Source organism: Nomascus leucogenys, chromosome 4, assembly GCF_006542625.1.
Source record: "Nomascus leucogenys isolate Asia chromosome 4, Asia_NLE_v1, whole genome shotgun sequence".
Classification (NCBI taxonomy): domain Eukaryota; kingdom Metazoa; phylum Chordata; class Mammalia; order Primates; family Hylobatidae; genus Nomascus; species Nomascus leucogenys.
Window position 1 is genome coordinate 103,283,509 of NC_044384.1, and position 21,530 is coordinate 103,305,038.

General features: G+C 41.4%; 1 protein-coding gene across 2 annotated transcripts; it reads right to left on the reverse strand.

Annotated features, from left to right (window-relative positions):
- Positions 1 to 226: 226 nt before the first annotated feature.
- FBXW12 (F-box and WD repeat domain containing 12) lies at positions 227 to 21,095 on the reverse strand. Of its 2 annotated transcripts, XM_030810176.1 has the most exons (11): positions 20,996 to 21,095; positions 20,460 to 20,633; positions 19,975 to 20,012; positions 19,615 to 19,772; positions 17,844 to 17,962; positions 14,774 to 14,983; positions 13,752 to 13,910; positions 12,405 to 12,615; positions 11,433 to 11,611; positions 11,226 to 11,356; positions 227 to 390 (listed from the first exon to the last, which is right to left on the reverse strand). In XM_030810176.1, the coding sequence occupies exons 2-11, from the start codon at positions 20,547 to 20,549 to the stop codon at positions 291 to 293; spliced, it is 1,395 nt and encodes a 464-aa protein (XP_030666036.1). In that variant the 5' UTR covers positions 20,550 to 20,633; positions 20,996 to 21,095; the 3' UTR covers positions 227 to 290. The 2 variants fall into 2 exon arrangements, with proteins under 2 accessions (XP_030666036.1, XP_030666037.1); XM_030810177.1 differs by lacking the exon at positions 14,774 to 14,983 and having other exon boundaries at positions 20,460 to 20,660.
- Between the last annotated feature and the right edge of the window lie 435 nt (positions 21,096 to 21,530).

Genomic DNA, 21,530 nt, shown 5'->3' on the forward strand with positions numbered 1-21,530 from the left:
CATGTGACCACTTTCATTGTTCTTTAATTTTCATTTTCTTCTGAGACAGGGTCTCACTCTGTTGCCCAGGCTGGAGTGCAATGGCACAATCACAGCTCACTGCAGGCTCAAACTCCTGGGCTCAAAGGATCCTCCCACCTCAGCCTCCCAAGTAGCAGGGACTACAGCCATGTGCCACCATTTCAGGCCACAACATCTAAATTTCACTAAAATAATCATTCTGGGCTTGCAAACAGAATTCTCTTTACTACATTGCAGATGATGCAAGGTCAATTTTGTTAGTTTCCATATTACGTATTCAAAGAATACATCACCAGAATGCTGGAGTCACTTGCTTTCCTCACCCTAAGTACTATGCTTGCATTATCACACATCACCCTGGAGATGCAGCTGTCAATGGAAAAATAAGATCAGTGAACAAAAGAGAAAGTAGGTACATCCATTGTTAATACTGACTTAGAACTTGACTAAGATATCAATATTCTTTCCAAATTAATTGGTCCTTTGTGCTCCTAGATTTGGTTTTGAATAACTACATAAAATCAGGGAAAGTTACACTGATTATTATTTGCAGGAATAGCAATCCCAGCCTGCTCTCAAATATTATTGCCAGAATTGTCAGTAACTGATTTGACAGATTATCTGGTTTAATGCTGATTAGAGAGGTTTTTTTTTTTTTTTTTTTTTTTTTTTTTTTGCCTGAGACAGGGCCTCACTGTGCTGCCTAGGCTGGAGTGCAGTGGCACCATGTCAGTTCACTGCAACCTCCATCTCCTGGGTTCAAATGATCCTTCCAAATTAGCCTCCCAAGTAGTTGGAACTACAGGCATGTGCCACCACACCCAGCTAATTTTAAAAAGTTATTATCTTGTAGGCCAGGCACGGTGGCTCCTGCCTGTAATCCCAGCACTTTGGGAGGCCGAGGTGGGTGGATCACGAGGTCAGGAGATCAAGACCATCCTGGTTAACACAGTGAAACCCCGTCTCTACTAAAAATACAAAAAATTAGCTGGGCATGGTGGCGGGCGTCTGTAGTCCCAGCTACTTGGGAGGCTGAGGCAGGAGAATTACAACCCGGGAGGCGGAGGTTGTAGTGAGCCGAGATCGCGCTACTGCACTCCAGCCTGGGTGACACAGTGAGATTCCATCTCAAAAAAAAAAGAAATTAAAAAAAATATTTTCTCATAGAGATGGGGTCTCAGCATGTTGCCCAGGCTGGTGTCAAACTCCTGCACTCAAGTGATCTGCCTGCCTTAGCCTTCCAAAGTGCTGGGATTACAGGCGTGAGCCATTGTGCCCAGCCCTGGATTTTTATTTTAAAATAGAATTCTGCTCCCTTTTGAGTATACCTGCTCTACTCCAATTGAATATCATAAGAGATGCCACGCTTCCCTCCCCACTGTATGATGAGGAAATGGTGGGAGCATAGCTCTGTTGCTGATTCTTATTCTGTATTAACGAAGTGACACTTTTACCCCTCTCCACCGTGAATCAAAAAGCTAATTTGATTCACTATGGTGAATCAAAAAGCTAATTTGATTCACTATGGTGAATCAAAAAGCTAATTCACCATGATCAAGTAGGCTTCGTTCCTGGGAGCAAGGTTGGTTCAACACATGCAAGTCAATAAATATGATTCCCCACATAAACAGAATTAAAAACAAAAACCCATATGATCATCTCGATAGACACAGAAAAAGCTTTCAGTAAAATCCAGTATCCCTTTGTGACAAAAACCCTCAAGAAACTAGGCACTGAAGGAGCATACCTCAAAATAAGAGCCATCAGTGACAAATCCACAGGTAATGGCATATTGAATGGGTAAAAAACTGGAAGCATTCCCTTTGAGAACTGGAACAAGACAAGGATGCCTACTCTCACCACTCCTAGTAAACACAGTAGGGACTAGTAGTGATTAGTAGTGAAAGTAGTGATTGCTCTAGCTAGGAAGTCCTAGCTAGAGCAGCCAGCCAAGAGAAAGAAATAAAGGGCATCCAAATAGGAAAAGAAGAATTAAAACTATCTATTTGTGGACAATATGACAATATGATTGATTTTATATATGTGTGTGTGTGCATATATATATATAGAGAGAGAGAGAGAGAGAGAGAATATGTATTTTTTAAATCCTCCCAGAGAGGGTCTTGTTGTGTCACTCAGTCTGGAGTGCAGTGGCACAATCATGGCCCATTACAGCCTCAACCTCTGGGCTCAAGTGATCTTCACATCTCATCTTCTTGTGTAGCTGGGACCACCAGTACACACCACCATGCCTGGCTAATATATATATATATTTTTTTTTGTAGAGACAGGGTCTCTGTATGTTGCCCAGGCTTGTCTCGAACTCCTGGGCTCAAGTGATCATCTTGCCTCAGCCTCCCAAAGTGCTGGGAATACAGGCATGAGCCACTATGCTCCAAGACAATATGATTCTATATAAAGAAAACCCTAAAGACTCTGCCAAAATGCTCCGGGAACTGAAACCAACTTCAATAAGTTTTCAAGATACAAAAATCCATGTACAAAAATCAGTAGCATTTCCATATACTGATAATGTTTAAACTGAGAGCCAAATCAAGAATGAAACCTCATTTACAACAGCACCCCACAAAATAAGTTACCTAGGAATACATCTACCCAAGGAGGTGAAAGATCTCTACAAGGAGAACTACAAAACACTGCTAGAAGCAATCATAGGCCAGACGTGGTGTCTCACGCCTGTAATCCCAGCGCTTTAGGAGGCTGAGGTGGGCAGATCACTTGAGGTCAGGAGTTTGAGACCAGCCTGGCCAACATGCGAAACGCCATCTCTGCTAAAAATACAAAAATTGGCCAGGTGTGGTGGCACATGCCTGTGGTCCCAGCTACTTGGGAGACGGACGCAGGGGGATCTCTTGAACCCGGGAGGTGGAGGTTGTAACAAGCCGAGACTGTACCACTGCACTCCGGCCTGGGTAACAGAGTAAGACTCTGCCTCAAAAAAAAAAAAAAAAAGGAAATCCTAGGTGACATTAAAAAAAAATGCAAAAACATTTCATGCTCATGGAGTAGAAGAAGTAATTATCATTAAAATGGCCACTGCCTAAAGCAATCAACAGATTCAGTGTTATTCCTATCAAACTGCCAATGTCATTTTTCACAGAACTAGAAAAAAACTATTCTAAAATTTATATGGTATCAGGAAAGATCCTGATTCCATATTGAATAGCCAAAGCAACCTGGAGGAAAAAGAAGAAAGCCAGAGACATCAATTATCTGACTTCAAACTATACTATAAGGCCATAATAACCAAATTAACATGGTATTGGTATAAAAACAGAATAAAGATTCAAGGAACAGAATAGAGAACCCAGAAATGAAGCCACACACCCACAGCCAACTGATCTTCAACAAATTGACAAAAATAAACAATGGGGTAAAGACTCCCTATTCAATAAATGGTGCTGGGATAGCTGACTAGCCATATGTAGACGAGTGAAAGTGGACCTCTACCTTTCACCATACACAAAAATTAACTCAAGACAGATTAAAGGTTTAGACGTAAGACTCCAAACTATAGGAGTCCTAGAAGAAAACCTAAGGAAACACTATTCTAGACATCAGTATTGGCTTTGGGAAAGAATTTATGACTCAGTCCTCAAAAGCAATTGCAATGAAAACAAAAATTGGTAAGTGGGACCTAATTAAACAAAAGAACTTCTGCACAGGCTGGACATGGTGGCTCACACCTGTAATCCCAACACTTCGGGAGGCTGAGGTGGACAGATCACTTGAGGTCAGGAGCTCGAGACCAGCCTGGCCAACATGGTGAAACCCTGTCTCTACTAAAAATACAATTAGCTAGGCGTGGTGGCACATGCCTGTCATTCCAGCTACTTAGGAGGCTGAGGCAGGAGAATCGTTTGAACCTAGGAGACAGAGGTAGCAGTGAGCCCAGATTGTGCCACTGTACTCCAGCCTACGTGACAGAGTGAGACTCCATCTCAAAAACCAAACAAAACAAAAAAAGGTTTTGCACAGCAAAAGAAACTATCAACAGAGTAAACAGACAACCTATAGAATGGTAGAAAATATTCACAAATCGAGCATCTGACAAAGGCCTAATATTTAGAACCTCTAAGGAACTTAAACAACTCAAGTGAAAAACAAACCCATTAAAAAATGGGCAAACATGGACAACTCAATGTAGCCTTGAACTCCTGGGCTCAAGCAATCCCCTAACCTTGGCCTCTCAGAGTGGTGGGATTACAGGTGTGAGCCACCATGCCTGATGATCTCACTTATACATGGAATCTAAATAAATTAGACTCGTAGATGTAGAAGATAGAATGGTGTTTACCAGAGGCCAAGTAGGGTCAGAGCAGGGGGTTAGACAGGGAACAGGGAGGTGTTGGTCAAAGGGTACAAAGTTTCAGTTCGTCAGGAGGAATAAATTCTGGTGAGCATGGTGGCTATAGTTAATAATAGCATATTGTATATTTCAGAATAGCTCAAAGAAATTTTAAATGTTTTCACCACAATGATAAATATTTGAAGTGATGGATAAGTTAATTAGCCCAATTTGATCATTTCAGTGTATACATGCAAGAAGACATCATATTGTACCCCATAAATATATACAAGTATTCTTTGTCCATTAAACTTTTATATTTAAACTTAAAAGACAGATTAGCACAATGGATAAAAAGCATGACCCAACCAGATTCTATCTACAAGAAACTCACTTCAAATATAATGATATAAGTAGGTTGGAAGTAAAAGAATGAAAATATAACATGCAAATATTAACCAAAATAAAGCAGAAGTGGCTAAATTTGTATTAGATAAAGTAGACCTCAGGGCAAAGAAGATTACCAGGGACAAGGAGAGACATTACACAAAAACAAAAAGGCCAATTAACCTAGAAGATATATTAATCCTAAATGTGTATGCAGCAAGTTACAGAGCTGCAAAATACATGAAAACTAATAGAACAAAGAGGATAAATAATCCGTAATAGGAAATTCAACAGTCTCTCAATTGATAGAATCACTAGACTGAAAATCAGAAAGGATAGAAAAGAACTGAAGAAGATCAACCAAGCTGATCTAATTGTCACTTATAAAACATTGTGCCCAACAAGAGAAGAATACACATTCTTTTCAAGCTCACATGCAACATTCACCAAGATAGAGCATATCCTGGGTGACAAAACAAATTTTAACAACTATAAAAGAATGAAGAAAATATGGAATATGCTCTCTGGCCATAACTGCTTTAAATTAGAAATTGATGACCAAAAAGATCACAATAAAATCTCCAATCTTGGAAATTAAACATACTTTAGAATAGTCCATGGCTCAAAGAAGAAAAGGGAAATAAAGAAGTATATGGAACTGAATGAATGAAAATCAAAATCTGAGGATTGCAGCTAAAGCAGTGTTTAATGGAAAATTTAGAACACCAAATGCTTATATTTTAAAAAGAGGTCAGAAATCAATGATCTAAACATCCACCTTAAGAAACTAAAAAAGGTGACAAACTGGCAAAACCCAATCTCTACAAATAAATAAATTAATTAATTAAAAAATAGCCTGGCATGGTGGTGCACCCTGTAATCCAAGCTACTCTGGGAGGCTGAGGTGGGAGGATCACTTGAGCCCAGAAGGCAGAGGTTGTAGTGAGCCAACATAACACCCCATTGCACTCCAGCCTGACAGGTTGGGATTGTGTCTAAAAACAAACAAACAAACAAACAAACAAACAAACAAACTAGAAAAAATAGCAAAATAAAAGTAACCAGAAGCAAGAAAGTAAAATTTAAGAGCTGACATAGACAAATTCAGAAGAGCAAAATAGAGGTTGTTAAAAAAAAAATAAAAATAAAAAGAGACCAAAAGCCGTTTCTTTGAAAAAATAAGTAATATTAATAAGACTCTAGTAAGGCTGACCAAAAAACACAAAGCCAAAACCAAAACAAAAAAACACAGAAATGACACAAATTACCAGTATTACAAATTAAGGAGTTCATATTACAAATTTTACAGGCATTAAGAAGATTAAAAGAAACAAATCTACACACATTTGACAAATTAGATAAAATGACTGATTGCTGGAAATTCAAACTGTAAAAACTCACCCATCATAAAGTAGATAATCTGAGTTGTACTATAACTATTAAGGAATTTATAGTTAAAAGCTTTTCAAAAAAGTCATCTCCAGGCCCAGATTGTTCTACTGAAGTTTACTAAACATTTAAGGAAGAAATAACACCCTGAGGCAGGAGAACCGCTTGAACCCAGGAGGTGGAGGTTGCAGTGAGCCAAGATCATGCCATCGCACTCCAGCCTTGGGGACAAGAGTGAGACTTCATCTAAAAAAAAAAAAAAAAAAAAAAAAAAAGAAGAAAACTACAAACCGATATCCTTCATGAACACAGAAGCCAACAATCATCAAGTATTAAACTCAATTCAGCAATATATAAAAAAAGTAATATAAAATGAGGAAGTGGGGTTTAGTCTAGAATGCAAGGCTGATTTAATGTTCAGAAATTCCATATATCCAATAAAATAAATGAAGAAAATCCACCTACAACAGCATCCAAAATTGGAATACTTGAGTAAATTGAACCAAGGAGGTAAAAGATGTGTATACTGAAAACTATAAAACACTGATAAAAGAAACAGAAGACATAAATAAATGGAAAGCTATCCCATGTTCATGGATTGGAAGAATATTGTTAAAATGTCCATACTCCCCAAAATGATCTACAGATTCAATGCAATCTCTATCAAAATTTCAATGACCTTTTCCACAAAAATAGAAAAAGCAATCCTAAAATGACTATGGAACCACAAAAGATCCCAAATACTCAAAGCAATCTTGAGAAAGAATAAAGCTGGAGGCAGCATATTGTCTGATTTCAAAACATATTATAAAGCTACGGTTATCAAAACAATTTTATGATATTGGCATAAAATCAGGCACATTGACCAAAAGCTCAGAATAAATGATCCCAGAAATAAACCTGCACATTTATAGTCAATTGTTTTTCAACAAAGGTGCCAGGAACACATGGAGAAAGGACACGCTCTTCAATAAATGGCATTGGGAAAACTGGATAGTCACATGAAAAGAAAATAAGTTGGGACTTTTTCTCACATCACATACAAAACTCAAAATGAATTAAAGACTTAAATATAAAACCTGAACTACAAGAAGAAAGTACAGGGGAAAAGCTCTGTGACATTGATCTGGGCAATGATTTTTCGGATATGACCCCAAATGCACAGGCAACAAAAGCAAAAATAGGTAAACAGGATTGCATCAACCTAAAAAGTTGCTGCACAGGAAAGAAAACAGATCAAAGAGACAACCTATGGAATGGGAGAAAATATTTGCAAATTATACATATAAGGGTTAATGTCCAAAATATATAAGAACTCTAACTCAATAGCAAGAAAACCACCATATTAAAATGGGCAAAGTTTCTTCATTGCCAATTTTCCACAGAAAACATAAAATGGCCAACAAACATGTGAAAAAATGCTTAGCATTATGAATTATCAGGGAAATGCAAATTAAAAATGCAATGAGATACCACCTCATTGGAGGTGTTAGAATGGTTATGGTCAAAAACATGAAAGATAAACAAGTGTTGGTGAGGATGTGAAGAAAAGGGAACCCATGTACGTTGCAGGTGGGAATGTAAATTAGTACAGCCATTATGGAAAACAACATGAAAGTTCCTCAAAACACTAAAAATAGGATTATCATATGATACAGCAATCCCACTCCTGGGTATACATCCAAAGGAATTGAAATTGGTATGTTGAAGAGATGTCTGCACCCTCATTACTCCCATGTTCACTTCAGCACTATTCACAATAACCAAGATATGGAATCAACCTAAGTGTGTATCAATGGATGAATGGATAAAGAAAATGTGGTATATGTGTATATACATATATACACACACACACAATGGAATACCATTTAGCCTTAGAAAAGAAGGGAATCTTGTCATGTGTAACAGCATGGATGAATCTGGAGGTCATTGTGTTCAGTGAACTAAGCCAAGCACAGAAAGACAAATACTGCATCATCTCACTTACGTGTGACATCTTAAAGGAAAAAAAAAAATCGAACTCATAGAAGCAGACAGCAGAATGGTGGTTAACAGAAGCTGGGAGAGAGGGGAATGAGGAGATGTTGGCCAAAGGGCCCAGTGTTTCCATTAGGCAGAAGGAATAAGTTTCAGAGATCTGTGGCACGGCATGGTGACTGTAGTTCATAATAGTGTATCATATTTACAAATTTGCTGAGAGTAGATTTTAAGTATTTTTTACCACAAAAATAAGTGTATGAAGTGATTGATGTATTAGCTTGATTTAATCATTCTACAATATATACATCTATGAAATCACATTGTACCCCATAAATATATAATTATTTGTTAATTAAAAACTAATAAGATACTCTGTCCTGACCACTAACAAAAAAGAAAATCAATATAATTCACCTTACTAAGAACCTAAAAAAGAAAACCTATATGCTTATACCAATTTATGCAGAAAATGCCTTTGAGAAAATTCACATCTATTCATGATAATAAAAACCTCTCAGCCATCTAGGACTAGAAGAGAACGTTTTCAACCCAGTAAGGGGCATCTACAAAAACATACAGTGAATATAATAATAATGGTGAAAGACCAAACACTTTTCATCCAATGCAAGGATGTCGGCTCTCCACTCCAATGCCACACAGGAGGTTATAGCCAATGCAAAAAGGGAAGAACAACAAGGCATACATTTGAAAAGAAAGAAAACTGTTTGACAGATGACATGATTGTCTACATAGAGAAAGCAAAAAGTATCTACCAATCTATGAATAAAAGCTATTAGAATGAATGAGTTTAGCAAGGTTGTGGGATACAAGGTCAATATACAAAAGTCAGTCATATTTCTATATACTAGTAATGAAAAATGGAAATTGAAATAAGACAGTACTCTTTATAATAGCACCAAAACCATGAAATATTTAGGTATAAATTTTACAAATATGTGCAAAATCTTTAACCTAAAAACTACAAAAACACTGATAAAATAAAGATGGCCTAAAACAGTAAGAGACATTCAGGTTCATGTATTGGAAGAGCCAAAATAGTAAAGATGCCAATTCCCCTAATTAATCTCTAGATCCAAACAAATTCCAATATAAATCTCAAAATTTTTGTAAAAATTTACAAACCAATTCTAAAATTCACTTGGAAAACAAGGGAACCAGAATAGTCTGAATAATTTTGTAAAAGAACAGATTAGAGGACTCACATTATCTGATTTCAAAGTCTCTATAAAGTTACATTTTCAATGTAGTGTGTTATTTGATAAGAGATACATATATAGATGATTGGAACAAAAGAGAAAGTCTCAAAATTAACCCATGCAAATATGGTTGATTTTGGACAAAGGTACGCAGGCAATTCAATGGAGTAGGAGTTTTTTCAACAAATGGTGCTGAATCATTGAATATTCATATGCAAAAAAAAATACATCTTGATCTTTATCTTTCCCTTACAAAATTTAACTCAAAATACATCAGAGACCTAAATGTAAAACCCTGAACTGTAAAACTTTTAGAGGAAATCTTAGAACATCTCTGTGATCTTGGGTTAGGCAAAGATTTCGTAGATACAATCCCCCAAGCCCAGTCATTTTAGAAGAAAATTGTACTTCAAAGTTAACAGTTGCTCTTTGAAAGACACTGTGAAGAGAGTAGAAAGACAAACCAGAGTGGGAGAAAATATTTGCAAACCCTTAGCTGATAAAAGACGTATATTCCAAATATATAAATGATTATCAAAACTCAATATTAAGAAACTCAATATTAACAACCCAATTAAAAAATGGTCAAAACATTTGAAAAAATGTGTTAAAGAAGATATGTGGATGGCAAATAAATTGCTCAATGTCATTGGGAAAAGGCACAATAAATATCACAATGAGGTATCACTATACATCCACTCAAATGTAAGAAAGAAAACAAATCCAGGGGAAGTATTTGAAATTATTGAAAGGAAATAAGTATTTATGATTGGTGTAGGCTAAAATTTATGAGATATGATATAGAGAGCAAAAACCATGAAAGTCTGCTAAGTATGATTACAGATATTTAAAGTATTTTTGCCTCAAAACAATGGAAATCATTATCTGAACATAGACATTTTCGTATTCTTGTAAAAAAGTTAATAACAGCTGCCTGATACTTCCTTGTGTGGATATACTATGGTGATTTAAACAATCTCTTGTGCTTGGACACTTAGGGAGCTTCCAGCCCTTGACTATCACAAATGCTGTAATGAACAGCCAATGTACTTGAATGATTGGAGGTATAGCTTCACAGTAAATTCTTTTTAGTGGTGTTGGCAGTGCAAAGGATATATGTATTTTCTTAGATGTTGCCAAAAAAGCACTATAAGCAGTATAATGACTAGCAATAATCTGGAAGAAAATGTCTGCAAAGCCTTAAGAGACAAGACTTCTACGTGTACTACGTAAAATCTCAAGAAAAACAATTTAAAGGCAAGCAAACCAGGGGCAAAAATCAGCAAAATGGAGGGAAAGGCAGCTCACTGAAGCAGCAACCAAGTAGCTAATGAACTCACAAAAGGTACAACTCAGCAAGAAAACACAGGGTATTGAGGACATCATCTATCTACTGCTCATGGGAAGATAAATTGAGAGCCACTTTGGGAAGACTTTTAACATCTATTGCAAGTGCCATGACTTTAAGAACTAGCGATTCTCTTTTCAGGCATGAGTTTATTGATATCTATCCTCACAGAATCTTTAAAAAAAAAAAAAAAATCCCTGTTCTCCCTTCATTCATCTTGATGTAGAAATTAGAAGTTTTCGGCAGGGTGCAGTGGCTCACGCCTGTAATCCCAGCACTTTGGGAGGCCGAGGCGGGCGGATCACGAGATCAGGAGATCAAGACCATCCTGGCCAACATGGTGAAACCCCGTCTCTACTAAAAATACCAAAATTAGCCAGGTGTGGTGGCACGTGCCTGTAATCCCAGCTACTTGGGAGGCTGAGGCAGGAGAATTGCTAGAACCTGGGAGTCGGAGGTTGCAGTGAGTTGAGATCAAGCCACTGCACTCCAGCCTGGTGACAGAGGGAGACTCCGTTTCAAAAAAAAAAAAAAAAGTGTTCAGGGGATGTTTAGATCACAAAACAGAGCTTACCTGTCTGTTGTGTGATCATGCCACGTGTTTTCCAGGTGATAGCAGCTCCTGAGGTATGGATGGCGACCTCCTTCTTCCCACATGTACACATGCACAGAGTTCTCGGATGTGGTGAGCACATAGCAAGGATCCTTCCAAGGACAGCCAGAGTGAGTGGCCAAGGAGTCAAAGTCAGATCAAAAAGCAGTGGAAGAGAATCTTACATACCACCCAGAAGTTGTTGATGGCTGCCTGGTGGTCCTCAAATCGTTGCAGCAGGAAGCCAGTGATGCTGAAGAGTAACAAGTATGGCCCACTGGTAAAGACAATCATATATCCATCACTGGCTCCCATCCAGATAGGGCACTGCAGATGAGCTGCCACCTGGAAACTTGCGATCTCACATGCTGTTTTCATGTAAAACACACATATATACACACACACATAAGGAAGTAAAGATCAGATCATTGAATAATGACAATATCCTCACACTGAATAAAAAAGCATAGTCCCCACTTCCACAGACTTCATTCCAGGGAGGAAAATGAAGGGTAGTCCAGTGGCATGACAAATACATATCACTGACTGTGGTAACAGGTGCTAGGACACAGGAACAGAGGTTTGTGGACAATAAACAATCCCCTGGGCATTGGAACCCAGGCCCTAAAACATGATGGAAATCTATATGTGTTCGCCCAAGAGAGCGGGGTGGGGGTAGAGATCAGCATGGGTATTAGAGCTGAACTGGGGTGGGTTCACCCCCAGCTAAAGAAATCCCCTGCTCCTGGCTGGGTGCGATGGCTCATGCCTGTAATCCCAGCACTTTGGGAGGCCGAGGCGGGCGGATCATGAGGTCAGGAGATTGAGACCATCCTGGCTAATACGGTGAAACCCTGTCTCTACTAAAAATACAAAAAATTAGCCGGGCATGGTGGCGGGTGCCTGTAGTCCCAGCTACTCGGGGGGCTGAGGCAGGAGAATGGCGTGAACCCGGGAGGTGGAGCTTGCAGTGAGTGGAGATCACCCCACTGCACTCCAGCCTGGGCAACACAACAAGACTCCGTCTCAAAAAAAAAAAAAAAAAAAAAAAAAAGAAATCCCCTGCTCCCTTTATATAGACTGACCCATTTATTATAGCTAAACACGAATGACTGTGTGATGAGGAAGAGAAACAAGCATTTCTAATGTAGCACAGCCTACCTTGGATGACTGTTTGGCCTCCAGTCTTCTTGGTTGTTAGATCAAAGGTGATAAATTCTGTCTTTTTTCCAGTGCGACTTTGGGACATCAGTGTTATCCTGTTTTTCACCTTTGGGGTCCAGCAGGCACTGACACATAATTTATGTGGGAGAAAGGTAGACAGAGGAACATTGCCTTCTGATGGTCTCAGTAAGGACTCTGTGAGGAATACCTAAAGAGAGCATCGCGTGCACGGTCGGGGCAGGGAACTTACAGCCTCTCAGTACAGGAGTGACTCCAGAAGAGCCTTCTTAGAAATTCTCATCTTGTGGCCAAAGCTTTGTTCAACATCTCAGGAGTGATGAGTGGTCACTGCTTATCACTCCAGCATACAAGGAACTCACTGTCTTCCTATCCTTCCTGTCCCATTCACAGAACAATGTCACTGAAGCATGCTAAGGTGTTATGAAACCATCTTGCCATACTGAACCCTTGGTCAAGTTGAGGTTGGCTAAGCAGATTTTCCCTTCTTGGGGAACAAGTCAAGGGCTGTGTGGCTTTTACTATCTGCCTTCTGAACTCCTCCCTCTTTGGTGCCCAGTCCACCAGTGCCCCACTACAAATGGCCTGCTCAAAGGCCAAAGCCTTCCTCAGAGTGATATTCAGATGCTGTTGCATATTCAGTTACTTTTGGACTTCTCTATACTTTCCAGCCAACATAGATAAAAGTAAAGAAGGCAAAGGAGAACAAGGTCAAAGATATTTTTGTAAAAAAAACAAATTTTTTTTTTTTAAGAGGTAGGGTGTCGCCATGTTGCCCAGGCTGGAGTGCAGTGGGTATTCACAGGTACAATCCCACTACTGATCAGTATGGGAGTTTTGACCTGTTCTGTTTCTGACCTGGGCCAGTTGGCCCCTCCTTAGGCAACCTGGTGGTCCCCTGCTCCCAGGAGGTGAACGTATTGATGCCAGACTTGGTGTGGACACCCTATCAGCATAGCACACTATGGCCTGGAACTCCTGGGCTCAAGCGATCCTCCTGCCTCAGCCTTCTGAGTAGGTGGGACTATAGGTGCACGCCACCATGCCCAGCAATCCCTATTTCTTGATACCTGTCTCACCCTCTTCCATCTCTTTGGCAAATTCGGGCTTCGTGAACAAGTTTTTGTTAAACATTTGCCACAGCAACTGGATGTTGTTGCTTCGAAGAGCATTGTTTCCTGACCATCACAAGGGATTCCCCTTGTGATATGGTCTTAGAGAGAACGGAGCAGTATGCCTGGTCCTCACTGAGCTCTGCAGTTTCTCTGCATGCTTCCTAACTTGACATTCCCATCCTGAAATTGAAATACACAGAACAGCACCTACCTGTGGCAAAGTACGAGTGTATGTCCCACATGCAAATACCCATTTCTTGTCAGGAGAGCAGTGTAGAAGTACAATACCATATTGAAATGCAGTAACTTTAGAAACATCCCTTAACCCAGGCAGTGTAAATGTGTAGATGTCACCTGCATCATCGCCAACCTGAAACCAAAGCATCCCCACCATATCAATAGGAAAATATGTGAAATCCTGAAATACAGAGGAGGCAGCACTGTGAGCTGCAAGATATGCCACTGTTTCCTCAATCACATAATGGAGATCAAAACCTCTGACCAGTCTAGCTTGAGACACTGTTGGGATTATCCCATGGAATAAAACTTTCCAAGCCCCAAAGCATTCTTCTCAAGGACAGTTATTCATTAGCACATCAACACTACGCTTTTTCTCAATGTCACCCCAAAGCCATCTCTCTCCCTCGACTGTCCCCAACCAAGTTAATGGACTGGACAATAACACACACTTGAAAGAAGAGGCACATATAAAGTAATTCAGGAAATTTTTGGCTTTTTGTTTTTAGAAGAATTGCTGGGGAAATGTACTTGAGGCAAGTCAAGGGCCAAGATAGCGTGGAGGTTTGTATAACATTCATTGATATACTGTGATTGACTCGCAGGGTATGTGGAAGGGATGACAAGAGAAATAGGCCGGGCGCCGTGGCTTATGCCTGTAATCTCAGCACTTTGGGAGGCCAAGGTGGGCAGAGCACGAGGTCAGGAGTTCAAGACCAGCCTGGTCAGTTTCTACTAAAAATACAAAATTAGCCAGGCATGGTGGTGTGTGCCTGTAGTCCCAGCGACTCAGGAGGCTGAGGCAGGAGAATTGCTTGAAATCCGCAGGCAGAGGTTGCAGTGAGCCAAGATTGCACTACTGCACTCCAGCCTGGGCAACAGAGTGAGACTGTCTCAAAAAAAAAAATAGGGATAGGACAGCAATGTGACACAGATGCCTGATGAGACAGCAGGCATTTGATTTTTTGGTCCCCTCTAAATTCAGGGCTCACTTACCATCAGGAATGGGCCATCCTTTGTAAGATAGGCTTCCATGCAGTAACAGGGCTTTGGCATTTGGAGAACGGCCAGAGCGTCCCTGTCCTGACAGTTCCACACTTTGATAGTTTTTTTCCGATCCATAGTGATGGCCAGATGCATCTGAGGGAGGGTTACCAGATTTGACAAATGGAACTCCTGGACTGGGCTTGACCAGATCATGGTGCCCTAGAGAACGAGAGCAACACGACCTGTGTTCAAGGAACCCTTACACCTACTGTGCTTTCATTCTGCCCATGTTTATTTGGAAGCCTCTTCCAAATCAGATCTTCTTGCTTCTGGGCAAAGGATATGAAAATTCTCCACATCTCAATATTTTGGAGGAGCGAACATGAAAACAGGAACTACACGCTATGCTCAGAGACAAGAACTTGGTACATAACAGGCACAAAGAATGATCAGACTTCATAGATTCAAATCACCTCTGCCTCCTATTCACAGTACAGCCTTCAGTAAGTCACTTTCTATCATGCCTTCTAATGAGGCTGTCATTACCTTTCACAACTCATGAAACATACTCAGAATTCTGCCTAGGACACAGTAGGAACCCAAAATGTATTAACTATCATTAAAATTGTTATTCAACCTTGTACATTACATACAAGATAGAATAGTTGTCTTTCTAGATGATTCTTTACCTTTAAAAAATTGTGAAGTATATCATACAAGAAAAGAACACGAAGTTTAATAAATTATCACAAGTGATTACCAATGTACCACTTCTAAGCTCTCCTGAAGTCCCCTTTGCATGTGCTCTATTTAACAACCCCCCCACGGCTCCCCGCACCCACATGTAATCATTACTTTGATTTCTCACACTATAACAAGTTGCCTATGCAGTAATACCTATGGCCATGTAACCAAGCATCCCAAAATTTAGTGGCTTAAAACAGGCTTTTGCTAACTCTGTTTCTTTTGATCAGAAATTCAGGGGTAGCTTGACTGGGTAGTTCTGGCTGTAGTTCTCTCATGAGGGAGAAGTTAAGTTTCACTTCCAAGATGGCCTCTCATATAGCTGTGTAAGTTGGTGTTGGCTACTGGCAGGGGTCCTCAGTCCCTCACCACACAGATCTTTCTGGAGGGCTGCTTGAGAGCTCTCATAACACTGTGGCTGGATCTCCAAGAGCTGATGACCCATGGGTCACAGAATTGTCTTCTGTGACATAGCTTCAGAAATTATACACCATAATTTCCACAGTATCCTGTTGGTTCCATAGGTCAGCCCTATTCACTGCGGCAGTGGACTACACAAGATTGATCGTGATTATTGTGGGGCGAAGATATTTGGGCCATCTCAGAGATTGGCAGCTGTAGTCTGCCCCATAGCCTCCAGTGATTCAGTTTCTCCCTACATCAAAATATATCCACCATCTCCCAATGCTCTCAAATGTCTCATACCACTATAGTATCATTGCAGAATCTAGGATTTCATTGTTTCCAGGTCCAGGTCCATGTATATTTTTATTTGAGGCAGACTCAAAAAAAAAGCTCTTTAGATTCAGTTTATCTTAATGTGAAAATCTTCTAACTAAATATACAAGTTATCTGTCCCTCACCATCCCCAAAGTACAAGTGTGGGGTAAGCGCAGGATAACAGTCACTGTCATTCAGAAAAGGTGAAAATGGAAAAATAGGAATCACCGCTACAAGAAATTTTGAAATCCAGTAGAAAACATGCTGGCAATTTGTTAATTAGGACTTAAGGCCCAAGAAAGATCTTTAATGACTCTTGGTTCTACTCTCTAGGCTCTTGATTCTGTCTGAGTCATCCTTCACTTTCTATATGTGGTGGCCCAATTTTTTAGCTAAATTGTTTTGGTAGTCTGCTTCCTGCCTGTAAAAGTTTTGAAATCCAAAAGGCCTCTTCCTTTTGTGTGTTTTGGCCCCTTTAAATCCAAGCTGGCAGTGTTTCTGCCAATGTAATTCTCTGTAACAAAAACTTTATGGGTCTCCTAAGAACCTCACTGCAGTTTATACCATTAGACAAAAGCCACACTCAGTTTTGAGATAAATCCTTTATGCGCCTTGGAGATCATCTGAGCTAGAGACCACTTTCTGAAAAAGCCAATATAACAAATGCCAATCATTGACAAAGAGGCAATAGAACAGGTAATAAAGATGCACAAAGCCCAAAAGTTATTTCACAAATGCACTCCGTATTATTGGTAGAAAATAAGATGTTATACAAATTTATAGATAAAAACACATATTAAAAAGTAAATTCTCAGCCAAGCGCAGTGGCTCATGCTTGTAATCCCAGCACTTTGGGAGGCTGAGGCTGGCAGATCACTTGAGGCCAGAAGTTCAAGAACAGCCTGGCCAACATGGCGAAACCCCGTCTCTACTAAAAATGCAAAAATTAGCTGGGTATCGTGGTGCGTACCTGTAATCTCAGCTACTCAGGAGGCTGAGGCACAAGAATCGCTTGAACCCGGGAGGTGGAGGTTGCAGTGAGCTGAGATCATACCACTGCACTCCAGCCTGGGCAACAGAGTGAGTCTGCCTAAACAACAACAACAACAAAAAAAAATGCCGGGCACAGTGGCTCATGCCTGTAATCCCAGCATTTTGGAAGGCCAAGGTAGGCAGATCATGAGGTCAGGAGATCAAGACCATCCTGGCTAACACGGTGAAACCCCGTCTCTATTAAAAATACAAAAAAATTAGCCGGGCGTGGTGGCGGGCGCCTGTAGTCCCAGCTACTCGGGAGGCTGAGGCAGGAGAATGGCGTGAACCCGGGAGGCGGAGCTTGCAGTGAGCCGAGATTGCGCCACTGCACTCCAGCCTGGGGAATAGAGCGGGACTCAGTCTCAAAAAACAAACAAAAACAACGACAACAACAAAAGTGAATTCTATGTGTGTCTATGGTCCAAATGAAAAGGTCACAAATTACACGATAGAAAACCTGATTTGACACTTTGTTTTTGTTACCACTTCCGAGTATTTTCCTCTCAGCACTTCCGTTTCAAATACAGAACAGGATGGATGCAAGCATGCAGTACTTTTGCTACATATTGGCCAGGCTCACCTCTTGCACATCCCAGGCACAAAGCTCTTGCTTTGGAGATACACTACAAATGATTGATTTCTCCTGTTCATCCATTGTAAGGCTATTTCCTGAGAGATAAGCCAACTCCATCTCAAATGCTAGAAGGAAACATAGAAGACTTGGCCACCAGATAGTTAAGGGATGATCCAAACCAAAAGAAGATAATTTAAAATATTTCTGTACCCTCTTAGGAAGGTTTGGGTAACAATATGGAGAAGATAGAAATTGGGCTCCAGAGTCATCCAGACACAGGTTCCCACGGCCATTTGGGAGATGTCGGCCAACTTGCTTTTCCTTTTTATCCTCAGTTTCCATAGATATAAAAGGCATATTAAAATCTCTCCATCAGAGAACTTTTCTGAGTTTTAAAAGAGTTATCAAGTCCAGGCACAGTGGTTCACGCCTGTAATCCCAGCACTTTGGGAAGCTGAGGTAGGTGGATCACTTGAGGCCAGGAGTTCGAGACCAGCCTGGCCAACATGCTAAACCTGTCTCTACTAAAAATACAAAAATTAGCATGGTGGCAGGTGCCTGTAATCCCAACTACTTGGGAGGCTGAGGCATGAGAATTGCTTGAACCCAGGAGGCGGAGGTTGCAGTAAGCCAAGATCATGCTGCTGCACTCCAGCCTGGGTGACAAAATGAGACTCTGTTTTAAAAAAAAAAAAAAAAAAAAAAAAAGTGTTATCAGGATTAGGCCAGGTACAGTGGCTTATGCCTGTGAGGCCGAGGCAGGAGGATCGCTTGAGCTCAGGAGTTCAAGACCAGCCTGAGTAACAAAGTGAGACCTAATCTCTACAAAAAAATTTAAAAAATATGGTCGGGCATGGTGGCTTATGCCTGGAATCCCAGCAATTTGGGAGGCCAAGGCAGGTGGATCACTTGAGGTCAGGAGTTCAAGACCAGCCTGGCTAATATGGTGAGACCCCATCTGTACTAAAAATACAAAAATTAGTTGGGCATGGTGGTAAATGCCTGTAATCCAAGCTACTCAGGAGGCTAAGGCAGGAGAATCACTCAAACCCAGGAGACAGAGGCTACAGTGAGCCGAGATCGTGCCATTGCACTCCAGCCTAGATGACAGAGCAAGACTCAACCTCAAAAAAAAAAAAAAGTCAACTGGTTGTAGTGGTATACCCTTGTAGTACCAGTTACAAAGGAGGCTGAGGCAGGGGGATCTCTTGAGCCCAGGAGGTTGAGGCTGCAGCAGTAGAGCCTATGTATGCATTTATTTAGAGACAAGTTCTGGCCCTGTCACCCAGGCTAATTTTTTAAATTTTTTCATAGAGATTGGCGGGGGGGGGTCTCACTTTGTTGCCCAGACTGGTCTTGAACTCATGGGCTCAAGTGATTGGCCCACCTCGGCCTTTCAAAGTTCTGGGATTATAGGCATGAGCCACTGTGCCCAGCCAAGCCTCTGTTTTTTAGAGTTTCCCATTAATTTTTTTTTTTTTTTTCTGATTTTTATTCTGGGAGGGATGAGAAGCCTTAGGAAAAAAGGGAGTAACAGGACCTGATTTTATGTTGTGAAAAAAAAATCACTCTAGTTTCTTCATTCAGCACAGATGGTGGGGACAAGAGAGGAAGCAGGAAGATATCACATGGCTATCACGGCAACCCAGTCTGGTTCAATTTTAATTCCTTTTCCCTTTACTGAATGATAGTACACAACTGCACACAGCAAAAATCAAATAGAGTGGACCTCTGAAAACAAGTTGCTCATGTTCCTCTAGGACACCTGTCCCCATACCGATGTTCTTAGTTACTTTGTAGATAAAGTTATGTGGCTGTGCCAATGCCAACCGAAGCTCCTTCCTTCTTTGATGCAGGAAAAATTGCTTCCATGTGTGTGTGCCCAGGTGTTGGTCAGTGAAGTTGCTGCAGTCCCATCTCTGCAGAGATAGCGACCTGGAAACAGAGTCACAATCCCATCAGGCTGTTCTCAGTTCACCTCCTCAGAGCCCCGGTTATATCACAACCCCCTACTCACAGTAACTTTCCTGTGTATATCTCACAACACAGCCAGCCACACAGGCCTCAGTACACAGCATGGGTGTGCAGTCAGATGATCTCCTCTCCCCTTCCCTCCTTACCCTTTCCCTTCCCTTACCTCCACAGGTAATCGCTGTCTGCAATCCTATTCCAATGCTATGGGAAAGAAAGGAAGAGACAAACAGGCAATCAGTTACATCAGAGAGCAGGGGCAATCCTCTGCTATTATTTGTTCTGGGAGCTGGACCCCCACAGGTTAATCAGATGGGATTCCAGCTCTCAAAGCACTCTCAGTGTGGGGAGATAAGGAAATGGTAACAACAGAGACCTACCACTGCTAATACAGGCACAGGATATTCTCATGAGTTCGCAGGAAGAAGTGTTGATTTCCTAGGGCTTGAAATGGGAGCCTCAAGGACTGTTTAGTCAGAACTCCTGGATATCGACTTGTCCTTTTCGTTTAACAGAATATGAGGCCCTCAGTGTGAAGGATGCTAACTCCCAAAGCCTCAATGTAGCCCTCTGCTATTCTGCAAAGTGGTGCTCAAACTGGTCGAGAGAAGCAGCGGGCGTGGGGGGCAGTGGGAGGTGGAAGGCCTTTACCTTGTTCACCTGGGAAGCCTGCAGCAAGCCGAACAGGTCCAGGAAAGAGAAGATTCGCTTCAAAGCTAAGTCAGGCAATTGGATCTCCATTTTACGCGGCCTGAACCCACATCCACTTTCCTTTCTCCTCTCTGGGCTGCTCTGAATTTAAAAGCTTTGCCAAAGTCTGCAGCACTTGTGAAGATTTTCACCCGTGCCCATCTGTGTGCGGTAGAAACAAGCTGCAGGTGTGCAGACTCCCGGGCTGACCTCCACTCCGGCCTCTTCCCTGGGGCCTGATCCACACAGCTGGCGGCATCCCTGCCTAAACCCACTTGTTAGTGCTGTTCGTTGTGTAGAGGAGCTCAGCAACACCTGTGCACTGTGAGCTGGAGGTGCAGAACCTGCGGCAGCCCCAGTTGCAGATGAAGTTGTCAGGACCCTCTAGGAAATGTCACCCAGTGCACACACTTTGATCAGCTCTGAGTGTCTCTATGACTCTATTTAAGTTCCAAACTCCTGGAATTGGAGCCTGCTTGCCCTGTGTCCGTGCCTACCTTGGGATCTTGAATCTGGTGAGTGGGGCTCCTCTCAGCGCCAGCACGGCCTCTGGGTTTCTACCTTCTCGCATTGAACTTTGCAGTGGAGGAGAAAGAACGTGCCAAGCCGGCTTCTCCGCAGAGGCCCGCCCAAAGGGAGCAGGCCTTGTCTGGGATGGCTCTCCCAGCCAGTGGCTTTCCCTGGGATGTGACGCTTTCCCACAGTTACAGATCTCCCAAGAACCTGACAACTCATTCTGGGATTTGCTAAAGACCGTGTCACAGCCTGAGTGTTTGTGTCCTCTCAAAATTCCTAGGTTGAAATTCTAACCCTCAGTGTGATTGGAGGTGGGGGGCCTTTGGGAGGTAAGTGGGTCACAGGCAGAGTCCTTATGATGGGACCAGTGACCTTATAAAAGAGACCCCAGAACGCTCTCTAGCCCTGTTCATGTCATGCGTGGACATGAGAAGGTGTCAGCTGCAACCTGGAAGAAGGCCCACACCAGAACCTGACCGTGCTGACAGGTGAATCTTGGACTTCTCGCCTCCAAAA

Bases quoted from the DNA above. Each gene is read 5' to 3' on its own strand.
- FBXW12 (XM_030810176.1), bottom strand. From the start codon at position 20,549: ATGGAGATCCAATTGCCTGACTTAGCTTTGAAGCGAATCTTCTCTTTC. The intron at 14,984-17,843 runs GTGAGCCTGGCC...CTCGTTCTCTAG, and splicing joins GTGCCTGGGATGTGCAAGAG to GGCACCATGATCTGGTCAAG. The intron at 12,616-13,751 runs GTAGGTGCTGTT...TGCTCTCTTTAG, and splicing joins ACACTCGTACTTTGCCACAG to GTATTCCTCACAGAGTCCTT.